General features: G+C 34.9%; 1 protein-coding gene across 5 annotated transcripts in view; it reads left to right on the top strand.

The window, feature by feature from the left end:
- LOC136036202 (nuclear pore complex protein Nup205-like) overlaps positions 1 to 7,355 on the top strand; it is a 378,694-nt gene extending 371,339 nt beyond the window's left edge. For all 5 annotated transcript variants that reach the window (XR_010619661.1, XM_065718287.1, XM_065718286.1 and 2 more), the window contains 4 exons: positions 889 to 1,046; positions 2,706 to 2,892; positions 5,057 to 5,163; positions 7,205 to 7,355. Coding sequence is in view for 4 of the 5 variants with exons in the window: in XM_065718287.1 (XP_065574359.1) it covers positions 889 to 1,046; positions 2,706 to 2,892; positions 5,057 to 5,163; positions 7,205 to 7,282 (530 nt within the window). In the remaining variant the exon portion in view is untranslated. The remainder of the gene's footprint in view (positions 1 to 888; positions 1,047 to 2,705; positions 2,893 to 5,056; positions 5,164 to 7,204) is intronic.
- Positions 7,356 to 13,186: the final 5,831 nt, after the last annotated feature.

The following is a 13,186-nucleotide window of genomic DNA, read 5'->3' on the forward strand; positions in this document are numbered from 1 at the left end:
CCGTAAAATTTTTGAATTGCTGTATCTCTTGAACTCTTCTAGATAATTTGTCACCGTTTTCAATTAGACTCATAATAATTTTCTTAGGAAAATTGAGCTGTCGACTTCTAACATTCTTCTCCTAGGTTCAAAAATTTTGTACACACTTTGAAGGCAATTTCACCTTTTGATTAATTCGTTCTTTTTGGAGCTGTCGGCCCGTTATCCTGATGTTCAACCTTAACAAATGCCTTGGACAATGCTGTTCAATTTATACGTACTCTTTTCTTCTTGTCGGGTCTTAAACAGTTAATCCAATGGGCACCACTCAGTTATTAAATACTGTCCAAGCTTTGCAAGTATCCGACAAGTCCTAACTTTTCTTGAGTTAACTTGCTTTTGAAAACAGAATACACACCGAGCCATATGCTTATTAAAATGGCCTGCCTAACTAGGACAACAAAATTGAATATCATGCTAAGATATATTAATTTTTTAACTAGAATACTGTAAAGTGCTATTGACGGCCGAATTTTTTTTATATAAGCAGGAATAATACATCGCAGCTATTTTGTGGCTGTCCTAAAGAACTATCCTCTACTGGCCAAAGAGCCAGTTTCAATTAGTATACCCTAGCTTCTTTTTAATGCGTCGAAACTAGTTTGTGACTGTTCTAAAGAACTATGCTCTACTGGCCAAAGAGCCAGTTCAAACAGCTAGTAACTGGCCAAAACAATTATAATTCTTGCAACATATTCCTTTTCGTTTGAAGGTCTCGAACTTCAAGCTATCTTGTTATTTATTAACACTGTTTAATAACAGTAGAGTTTGGCGTGATTCTTGCGTTTAAAGGACAATGCGAGCAATTTTCCTATCCTAATAAAAATATTTTCTTCCGATTACTTGCAGGTACACGGCCACAGACTACCCGATCTGTCGCTTTAGGTGTTGTTGTGAATATTATATCAGCCGCTGCTAAGCGTTTAAAAACCACCGAAGTAGCCAGAGACACTTTGTCGAGAAAACTGGAAGTTGTTGAAAGTTTGCCTGTCGATGAAATTAATCAAGTAATGTTTTAACTTTTTGTTTTTACTTTGCTTATAATCTAGATTATGACTAAAACCAAAGTCTTTTAGTCATGATGAAACTTGTATTTCATTTTCGTATTTTTGTCGCTTTCCTGTAATGGTGTTCTCGGGTTTATATCTTTTTAACAAACTGTTTAATTTGATTTTAGCAAGTGTAATTATTTAGCACGTAATATATTTTTTCAGTCCTAAAATTAGACTCTTGTTCGTACGTGAGAATTAATTTTCGTATATGACTTGAGACGTTTAAAGTCGTAACATACTGATACCGTACCATGCATTCTACTGTCTTGTATTCTAAACCGTCAAATTGGCTTCTTTTGTTGTTGTTTTTTTTTTATTTCCTTGTGATTTAAAAAATAAAAGTTGGAAATGTTATAACTAGTTGTATTAGTAAAGATTTACCTTACCTTCCTTACCTTAAAACCAATATCTATTTTAGTCAAACTAAAAAGTCAAACTAAATTTTACATTGGCAGATAGAACTCATCAACAGTTGAGAGACAGGCTAGATAAGCACAAACTTTCGATAGACAAATCTCTATAAAGTTTAAAAGTAAAAAATGACGGGATTTTTGAGTGCACTTATCATTTTTTTTTTTTTTTTTTGATTAGTCATGTTTATTTTCCATAGTAAATGGCTTACCATAGTCTTTTAGGAAAGTAATTGAAATAGAAAAATACAAACATAAAGGCTTATGATAATAAATAATGCTAAAATATCATGATAATGATATTCATAAATAACGCTTATGATAACTTAATACAAAGAGATTCAACTCGCGGGGCTTGTTGTTCTTGAGTCATTTTATTCCTTCTACCCAGGGTACTTCAAAAGGTTGATTTTTCTTTTGTACTGAAGGCGACTTAGTGGTGGACATTAAATTAAACATTTTTGTCCCCTGGACTAAACCTAAGAACCCTGATTGCTTTAAGGTTAGTCTTCTAGTTTGTCAAAAACGATGAAAATTTTAGGGCGGTGTTACATTTTCGTCAGTGCTGCCAAGTTGAACCGTTAAAATAAGTCAGCATACCTAATTAGCGAAACTTGACAACGCTTTTTGTCCGTGAAAATTTAACCATTGACAATTTATCGATTCTCAAAGGCAACTAAACCTTCAAATGAATGCTACATCTTTTTAAACTTTTGGGTGCCATATGTTTTAGCTTGTTTTCACTGATTTTTTTACCCTATAATATTCTTATATTCATACACATATTCTTACGGGTGGAAGTCTCCACATTTTTTTTTCTTTGTTCTTCGTTTTTTTTTTTTTTTTTTTTTGCCGTACGTCATGCATAGCCAATGTAATCTCAGAACGTATTTCTCTACCTTCCTTTTATTTTGTTATTTAACGAGTGTCACACAAACTAGACTGTCACTAAGTGCAAGTCAGGGAAAGCCATTAGGTTTGGATGATACTTTTTATATCGAGAAATGCAGCATTTAACAAAAAGTTCTAAATTTTTGACAAAGTCAACTGTCTGTCTTTTATTGTAATTTTTAATGGCATTGCAAGGCGGAAGGGGGGGGGGGGTAATTAATGCACTACGCAAATTCGTCGCTTTCTACTTTCTTCATGTACACATTTCCCATGCTAGTCTTCAATAAATTTTATTGAATGCCTTTTCGTCTAGTTCGTATCAAAAATGATAAGTGAAGGTTCATCGATATCAGAGAAGAGAGAAGCAGCTAGGCAAACTTTAACCAAGGTTGTTGAAAGTCAAGTCGTAGAGATTACTCAGTGCCGATTTATTCTTGAAGTGTCTCTTGTTCTCCTCTGGAAGCACATGGAAGCTTTTGTCAGCACAAACAATACTATCAGTAAGTTTATGGTTAACAGATCCTTTTAACTACTTAGTTGACGACCAATAAGATACATATTTTCTTAATCTTCATAATGTCCTGAAAAAGAGTACAACCCTTGCTTATGAGTTAAAGGTAAAATTTCAAAGATTTAATTTTTTGTAGACGGCTTTTATTATTGTTTCCAAAAAGTTCAAGTTTTTTTCGCGGCACTATATCGGGTTTATTTTACCTTTACTGGAGCAACGCAATGATCTCGGGACCTAATAGAAGTTAAGTTTAACTACCCTATTGACCATTGGTAATATCAGTGTTGTTTTTTCTTCTTATGTAGATAGGCATACGAACTACGACGAAGGTTCTCTTGTCTCTTTTGACTTATTTCTGGAACAGCCATTGTGGTGGCATGAACCATACAAGGTTTAATAGATCACCATATTTAGGATTTTAATGATTTCTTCAAAGATCGTTTATGCATTTCTTTTTTGTGAGGGGGGGGGGTGTTGATTAATAACAGCCATAGTTTTTTTTGGGTTTCTTGCTCACCGGCAATTAGGTTGGAAAAGTACTGAAATATCATGGAGCAAATGGTCACCCAAATAAAACATGCTGAGTGGTTGTGTGAATTTTAAGTAGATTATTTTGAAAGCCTGCCCCGTTTCCTGTCCTACTTCAAAATTCCCATTTAATTTTATTAAAATCTTACACTTCGCGACAAATGTTGATAAGAAACTGCATTGCTCGTTATGGAATGGTTGCTTTCTAAAGTTCATTCATGCAATTCGTCTGTGTTCATAGGAGATAATATCAAAGTTATTTAATCTGTGGTGGTGATGGTAAATAATAATAAGAATCAACCCGCAAGGTGGTTTCAAACTGCAAATGGTCATTTGCACAGACAAATAAAAAGATGCACAACCTAACTCAGTTCTGCTTCAAGAAATTCCACCGCCTTCTAGTTTCTCATGAGAACAAGGTAGTAGTTCCTCAATGCAGTAAAGAGTTATCCCCCCCCCACCAAAAAATAGTTTTTTTTTATATTATTTTATTCTGGTACTAACATGATGCACTCAAGTCGGCTATTTCATTTTAGCGTTACTATGTTGAGACTTGCTGTTCTGTCGTAAAATTCTGTCACTTGTCACTTTACCGTGTCTATTAACCATGCATTTTCTTAATCTTTTGCGTTCTTCGAGGAAGTACATGGTGATAATTGTTTCTCAAATGTATAATTTCAAAGATTTTTTTAAGGCTTAATTGCATGTCTTTTTATAAAGTCATTAGTTGCAGTCCTGGAGGATAATTTTATTTTGGTAATTTTGTTAATTCTTGAAATAATATTAATGGGATCAGTTATCTTGGGAATTTTATAGACGCGTTATTGGAAACAAAGATAGTAACAAGAGAAATAAAGAAAAAATTCTATCTCTTTTTAATTAATTCATGACTAACATACTCATGTAAGTCACAAATTTTCGTTGTCATGGGTATAAATAGGATTCAGAAACATCTCTATGCGGTGGATATCTATGGCACAAGCTGAAAATGTATATTTGAATTATTTATTACGAATGGCACTTGGTCGTTGTTTAGTTTTCGGTGGGCGATCGCTGGTGGCTGTTCAAAATTTTCCTTTTTAGTCTTTCTTTTTTCTTCTCATTTGTTTTCTTCTCAAGTTTTTCGTTTTCTTTTTCAGTTTTCCTTCTTTTTTTCTGCATTCCCTTCTGTATAGCCTTGGGAGCTGTATATGGTCTTCTCATTAATTTAATTACTTAGACAGTACTTTAAGGTCAAATATCCGTAAACTTAATTGAAATTCACGCACAATATGTTTTAGGATTCCACGATAGTGTCGAACTTTAAGTGTCTGCTTTATTTTTGTTTCTTTTTATTGGGGGGAGGGGGTCAAAAATCTTGTTATTCTATTGAAACCCGTAGCCCCTATATTTTTAGGGAGGTTAGTAGTTTTGCGCTTGCTAGAAACCTTCATGTTATCCATAGTATCTAATTCTAGTTCTATTTTGGTATGTCGTAGGAGGTTCGAACTGGGTTTTTTTCTTTTAAAATGCAGAGTATAAATTTCATTTTCTCTTTTACTTTGTATGCTGTTAAATTGATAACGTTTGAGACAATTCCGCCAAATTCGATTAGAAGTTGCATGTACGTTCTTTGAATATTCCAGATGCTTCCCGCCTGAATATTAGTTTCGATGCAAGTTTCAGATTCAAAGAAGATATTACTCACTATCTAGATGAGACCTTCTATAAGCAAGTTGAAGAAGCCTCAAAGGTCGGTACTACTCTTTGCATTTCTATACCGGTCACGTCTCATTGAAATCTATGAATAGGTTTTGAAAATATATCTTAACTGACTTATAACTATCCTTATTTTGATTGGGAATCTTTTTTTTCGAGCAAAATTTCTACTAGAAAGCTCAGAATTCTATTAATACCTAGAACGAGGTTATATAAATTAATTTATATAGTAAATTAACTTCGGCCAATAGCTTTTAATGAGCCAATATATAATTAATGGCTGTTGTAAATTTAGAATAATCATAGAAGGCAGATTCTATTGAATCATACAATTGTAGTTAAAATCTGCTGTAGTTAGAAAAATATTGTTTCGGGGGGGGAGGGGGTTAAACTATTTCCTCCGTCCTATCCCTCGTTTCAGATAAGCATATAAAAATATTCTTCGATATAACTCTTAAAATATTTCTGTAGTAAGAGGGAAGTTGTAACCTCTGTAGAAATCAAATTAGATTTTTCATTTTTTTGGAATGAAAAGAGGCCAGAAAGTAATTTCCTCCTCCTGCTGGTGTTCGAGTGAAAGAATTTATACTGAATTCTAGGGCTTAGAAAGACACTTTTGGACTTCAGCAACCTCGTCCTCTTAAAGACATATCCGTACTTGCCCTCCTTCCTACTGGGTTGTGAACAACTATACACCAATCTACAGAAATTAATAAAGCCTTAAATATATCATCACAGTCAAATGAAGTTTAAAAGTAATATTGTGTTAACCGTTGCTGTGCATGGACTGCGTATGCCTTTACGCCTGAATTTTCCACCGTGCAGTATTATCGCTTTTTAAACTAGGTGTTTACATAGATAGCTTTTCAATAGTTCTAAATTGTTTGGCTAACTTTATCGCAGTTTGGTACTTTTTGGGACAAAATTGTTTTGTGCCATGAGATTACAGTAAACGCTACTGTGTAATGGTGTGATCTTTAGTTTTGCTTAAAAGGGGTGCTAGAACTTCCAATTTCTGTTAAAATAACCACTGACGATAATCTACGACCGCTTGTTCAAAACGCTACCCTTTTTGGGAGAAAAATTAACACGCATCAATAAACATCTTTCTGGGGAAAATGTAAATTTTTCAGTTCTGTATATAGAGGCTGGAAACATCTGTTATAGGGCTCTGGGATATGCAGGAAACGATGATGTTATTTTCATCGATACTACTTCCCTTTTGGGGGTGCTTTTCCCTCTTTTCATAATTATATTAATTTTCTCAGGCTCAGTATGTATTGTTATCGAAGTTCTTTTTATAGTTTTAAATGTAATGGAATAAAAAAAAAATCCTTTCAAAAAGTTAAATTAAAGTCACAAGGGTATTTATTCAAGGAGCTATTTCTTTATTTCTTGTATACTTTATTAGCATTTGAATCTTTTATGTTTGACGAATAAAATATTTATCGTTTTTTGGTAAAGTGAGAAATGATAATCTGTCGTATTGGGGGTTTAAAGGGCAGTAGCTGTCTTCTTATTTGTGATAATTTCTGTTCGTTTTAAGCTTGCTTTGTATATGAGAACTTTATTAAAGATATTTCTGGATTAATTTCTATTCATTTCTTAGTTGACATAGTTTCAATGCTAATTTTAGGATTATTTGTTTTTGTTTTGTTTTTTTTTTCAAAGCTTTTCTGCTTAAGAAATTATTGATTCAGAATTTTGCGGATTTGAGTACAAATGTACTTATAAATAGAACTATTAAAATAATCTTTTAATTTTGTTTTCATTTTCTTTCAAATTAAGGAGAATACAGTAGGTTTGCATCTGCTGTCATATCTCGTTGGGTATATTCATGTGAACTTTTCGACCGAGCCGATTACATTGTGTTTGGTAGCTTCAAAATGCAAAAAAAAATATTTTTCTTTAAATGTAAACTCTTGATTGCTAAAATGTTTAATGATGCCTTGTTATTTTACCTCTTTTGATGATTTTTTATCTTGAAATAAGTGTGTTGAATCAGTGCTTGGGTGCTTCACAGATATATGGTGCATATATCTGAACAGAAACTTATTCTTAATTGTCTTTTATAGGTTTCCGGTACTGCTGGAAAGCCAGATGATTTCAACCTTTTATTTATAAGAAGAATTCGGAAAATAGCACAGGGATAAATCTCGCTATTTTTCTTTCTTATTGTGCTTTACTCTGATTTTTTATTCCAATTATACAATAAGTTAGATTAAATCAGGCGTTCATTTTAAATTTTTCCAAGGCTGCTGTGTGGTAAAGTGATGCAGTTATTTAACACAGGAATATTGCTGGTATGGTCGTATGCTCATTCTGGATGTTAATTTTGTACATCCCACGCATAGACGCCGATAAGGGGTTAGGCAGTTTCCCATAGGCACTCACGATGCCATCCCTCCCCCCTCCCCATCCCTCTCAATCCCGAGAGAAAAGGTAATATGTGAAAAGATCCGAAGGACAGTAATCTTTTATGTTACCAATGCAGAAATGTGAAATTAAATCCCCAGTAAGTTTTCGACTGATTGCCAAAAGCTTTACTTGTTGACATTATGTATGCGGTGTATTGTCTAAAGAGTTATTGCCAATACTAATAGACCTACTGGAAAATTTTGCGGCTCCCAGGAAGTCCTTAGGCTCAACTTTCAGCTAAGTATATGCTAAATTCCAGCAAAAAGTGACTATCGGCTTCCTGAATTTTCTTCAAGTTTTTACAGATGGCTGTTGAACCATCAATATGGCTCAGTGTTGATGAAAGTTTTTACAGATTTTAATTTTAATTTACAGAATCTTTTACAGATTAGTTAGCCGTCTAGGTGGCTCAATAATGATGAAAAATTTTACAGATGGCTATTAGCTATTGAGGAAGTAAGGCAGCTGTAGTTTCGGTTATACCTTATAACCATGGGCAGTGTCAGCATAACAATTGCAAAAAGAAAACAAAAAGGCACATAATGCCGTAAGAATCACATAATTATACAAAATATCACACACGTGATCAATATATTTTGAATATTTCAAAGCTACATGGATCATGGCTACAAAAAAGAACAAAGAACACGCTTCAATCACACCATATAAAATAACTTTCAACATTATTTTCTTGTAGCGTCTATCGTCCACCCTCGAAGAATCTCTCTCTGTGCTGCATGGCTGCTCGTGTGTACCTCCCCAAATTCTTAATATCCACTTTACACTTACTTTTTAAAATTCCGACTATCCAATCTTCCCCATTTAAATAATCCCAGTATACGTAAATACTTACGAATAGTAAATAATACAAGGTAATATAGTAAATGCTATTGAGTCACTAGTGACCCCGCAGAAAATGTTCCAGTGGAACTTTCTGGGGAAGAATTGAGTGAAAACTACTACTTTTCACTTTCATTACTTAATCTTTACTACAATAGAAATCCCAAAAGTAAGTATCTAACTATATCCTCTTCATAGGTGCTAGTATGAAGGGTTGCAACCCCCCCCCCCTCTTCTCCCTTGGAAAGAGGAAGACTGTGAAAACGTGTCTTTTGGACCGAGTTCTCTTTGCATTTGTCTTCGGTTCAATATAAAATTAACTAATTTTGTTTTAATATAGCTATTTCTTCCTATTAGTACATTCAAAGTGCTTTCGTTTTTTACCGTCACACCAATTCATTGCAATGTGAATCGTATTGATAACAGCCATGGCTCATTATTTAAATAATATTCATGAGTTTCAACTCATTGCAAAATAAGCTAGCAATTCAAGATTCCAGTATGCTCATATGAACGGTTGATTGTCACAATTTCTTATAATAAACCTACTTCAGACTGTAATATTTTGTTCAATACTTCAGTAGAAATTAAGTTGATGCCAAATGAAAAAAAAAAAATTCAGCGGGTAATCCATTTTAAACATGGTTAAGTAAAATAAATGATGAGGATTTTTTATAGTTTAACTTCGATTCACTTTGTTACACCAAACTTTTGGATTGCTGGATGTGGTATTACCCTCCCGCTTAACAAAACCAGTTGAAAAAACTCCAAAATAGAACCAATTTGCGCTTCCGCTTTTTGTACCATAGTGTTATCTGACTTTTTTTTTCAACTTTTCTTGACCAATACCCCAACTTCTTCGCAATACAAAGGTCTTTCGAGAACATTTTTCGTATTCCGTTTGAAATTTCACATGCAACTTTCTCTTTTCTTCTTAATTTAGTTTTATTCATTTTGGAAGTTTACGTGCCTTTTGAGAGATAGAGAGAGAGAGAGAGATCGGTATATTTAAAAAAACTATCGTAGTACAGCTAAATTCATTTTTTTCACAAAAATCATACATTTAAACAAAAATCACACACTACAACTCAGCATTAAAAATTGATGTGAAGAAAGGCACAAATGAGTAGGCGTATCGATTAGTTCGTACTTTAGGGGGTAAAAGTTTATTTTGTAACCGAGTTCGGCTATTAGGAGGGGCTGGTTCGGGTAGTAGTGATCGGTGGCTCTTATTGGCTAGGACGAATTTTCCCAATTGGTGAATAAGGTGTTCAAGCCGGACTTTAAGTGGAGATAAATTTATTTTAGCGAGGGCTTGATCATAGGGTATGCCACGGTTTCGGAGTATAATCCTTGTTGCTATTTTCTGGACGCACTCTATGTCGCGTAATAGGTACGCTGTGCGGATAGCAGATGGACCCCACACCGGGCACGCGTACTCGAGCAACGGGCGAACATAACACATGTAGGCATGGAGAAGACTTTCAGTATCACACCCAAAACACCTCATTTTGGTAAGTGTCTGAAGGCTTGTATTAGCCTTGTGGACGGTTAAATTAATATGGGCACTGAAACTACAGTCACCAGTGAAAGTTACTCCTAAGATTTGTATTTTGTTCACAATCGGGAAAGGGACTAGAGGCATATCTATATTCCGCTTCAGAGGGTTGAAATGAATTATCTTCGACTTGGCTACGTTAATGGTAAGATCATGACTTGAGCATTCGGTCTTTAGCTGATCAAATAACTGGTATTTATAGTGTTATTATGATAGTGTTTTCGACCAGGTAAGCGAGCCCTATGGACAGATCATCTACAAACTTGTAACGGTCGCCGTGATGGTTAAGCAGGGAATTAATTACAGCCAGGAAAATTATTCCAGCTAAGTTTGTACCTTGTTGGGCTCCACAAGAAGTATCTGACCAGGATGAATCCGAATCGTTTTCGTGGAGTGCAAAGACTTTTTGTTTTCGGCCAGTTAAGAAGTCAAGTACAAGGCCAAGGGTGCGTCGTTTGGCCCCCATTTTCTGGAGATTCATGCCTGCAGTCATCCGTACCTAGTACATCCGTACTAGGTAGATTGTAGTACTACATTTGGGAAGTCCACCGTACTGGAATTTATCAATACGCCTATGAATTTGTTTCAGAAGAAACTTGAGTATAAAGGCCTCAGTTACTTTCGCCAAACAAGGTGTAAGTGAGATCGGGCGGAGATCGTCGCATGCACTAGGGGCGCGCTTTTTTGGAATAATTCTAATATAGTCCCTTTTCCACTGTGACGGGAAACAGCCAGAAGCAAAACACTCGTTAATGATGCTGGACAGTGGTAATGCTATGAAGGCTGCATATTCACGTAGCAGTTTGGCAGGTAATTCACCATGGTATGAAGATGTATTCGGTTTGATCTTCCGTAATTCCGTATAAACATCAAACTCACTGACTATTATGTTGTTCTCAAGCTCACATTTTTCAAGTATGGTGGACTTTTCATGAGCCGTAATAGTTGGATAGGTAGTACAGATCTGGTGAAGAATTCACTCACTTCTTCTGCACTGATTAAGGACCCACCATCATTACTGATCTTTACACTGCTGTCAAAATCTTGGCCGGCCACTTTTTTCACAGCGTTGTGCAACTTTTTGGGGTCTGAAGTAAGTAATTGGGAGGGCATGGTTTCACGACCATACCGAGCTTTGGCTTTCTTTACCAAAGAGACTATTTGATTTCGCAATTTCTTGCCGTTGATAATATCACCACTTTTGCTTTTGTTCTTCTCCATAGCGCCTTTTGGGTGACTTGATGGGAATTAGTCCTCGTTTGTTTGAGTGCCTCTGAATTTCTGATTGCATCACAGATTATTCTTTGATAAACTAATTGTTGTTGTAATGGCTTTTAAGGAGTATAAATTTGTTTATTGAGAAGTTATCTTCAACAGCTGCATTACCATGTGAAAATATTAGGCATAATTCTACAACTTCCTATATATATATATATATATATATATATATATATATATATATATATATATATATATATATATATATATATATATATATATATATATATATATATATATATATATATATATATATATATATATATATATATATATACTAGCTGTTGGGGTGGCGCTTCGCGCCCCCCCGCGCGCGTAAGTCGTTACGCGCCATATTAGTTACGCGCCATTGTAGTTGTGTCCCTGTGTTCCACCTGTGAATAGATATATATATATATATATATATATATATATATATATATATATATATATATATATATATATATATATATATATATATATATATATATATATATATATATATATACTAGCTGTTGGGGGGGCGCAAAGCTCCCCCCCAAGCCCCCCCCCCCGCGCGCGTAAGTCGTTACGAGCCATATTAGTTACGCGCCATTGTAGTTGTGACCCTGTGTACCACCTATGAATATAGATAGATTTATATATGTGTTTTAAACTACGTAAAACTTGCGAATATACAACATTCTTGGCTTTCCCATTGTCTGTGCATATACAAAGCCTTATGTACGAATAATGACGTCATATGCAAACGCTCTTTTTACAAACAAACAAACATGCATACACACAACTCGTTTTTATATAGATAGATAGACAGATACAATACAAATTAACTGCGTAAAACTTGCGAATATACAACATTCTTCGCTGTCCAATTGTCGCTGCATATAAATAGATTGTCAGGTTTACCGACCCTCGAACATGCAACGTACAATTGTCCATGGGAAAAACAATCAGTATTAAGATCTATACCACATTTTTCTAATGATTGACCTTGAGCTTTGTTAATGGTGATTGCAAATGCTAATCGAATTGGGAATTGCAATCTTTTAAATTGAAATGGCAGATCTGTTGGAATCATGGGGATGCGAGGAATAAGAATAGCCTCACCCTCAAAAGGCCCTGTCAAGATTGTGGCCTCTATTAGGTTTTCCATTGTTTTTTTTACGGCAAGTCGCGTGCCATTGCAAAGCTTTGGTGGGTTGATATTTCTTAAAAGTATTATTGGTACGCCTATTTTTAGTTGTAGCACGTGTGGTGGAAACCCTGAAAGATCCACGGAATTTAAAAATTCAGATAGATAATTAACCGCTTCAGTTGGTTCCAAAACTGTGTCGACTGACTTGTAAATGACTGCCTGGTCTCGAATCTTGGTCAAAACAATATTGTTGATTTCGTGGACGTCTATATTTTTGGGTGCAAGAATCGCTCTTTCACTTAGCCATTTATTATTTTTATAATTGTTTAGAACATTCGGAAATACTTTTTCAATCAATTCATTTTTGGACGTCACTAAATTACAGAAATCAGCAGGTAGTTGTATACGTCCTGAAATTGAGTCTACTGGGAGCTTTCCGTTTCCAATTGCCAGCAATTGATCTGAAAATATTTGACCAGAGTCATCGTTTTGCAATCGGACACGCATATTTGTAGTTAATTTTAATGTTTTTACGTGTGCCCATAAATTAGAATTTTTCAGGCAAGCATTCATTTCGTCTGAAGGGGTTGATCTAGGTATTATAGGTAATGTTTGCCTGAAATCTCCCGCAAGCAATATTAATGTGCTGCCAAAGGGTTTCGACTTCCCTCGCAAATCTTTCAAGCATTGATCCAGAGCCTCGAGCGATTTTTTGTGTGCTATTGTGCACTCATCCCAAATAATAAGTTTGCATTGCTGCAATACTTTACCCATCCCAGACGATTTGGAAATATTGCACGTGGGAGTTTCTGTAGAATGCAAATTCAGAGGCAATTTCAAAGCGGAATG

Source organism: Artemia franciscana, chromosome 15 (assembly GCF_032884065.1).
Source record: "Artemia franciscana chromosome 15, ASM3288406v1, whole genome shotgun sequence".
Taxonomy (NCBI): domain Eukaryota; kingdom Metazoa; phylum Arthropoda; class Branchiopoda; order Anostraca; family Artemiidae; genus Artemia; species Artemia franciscana.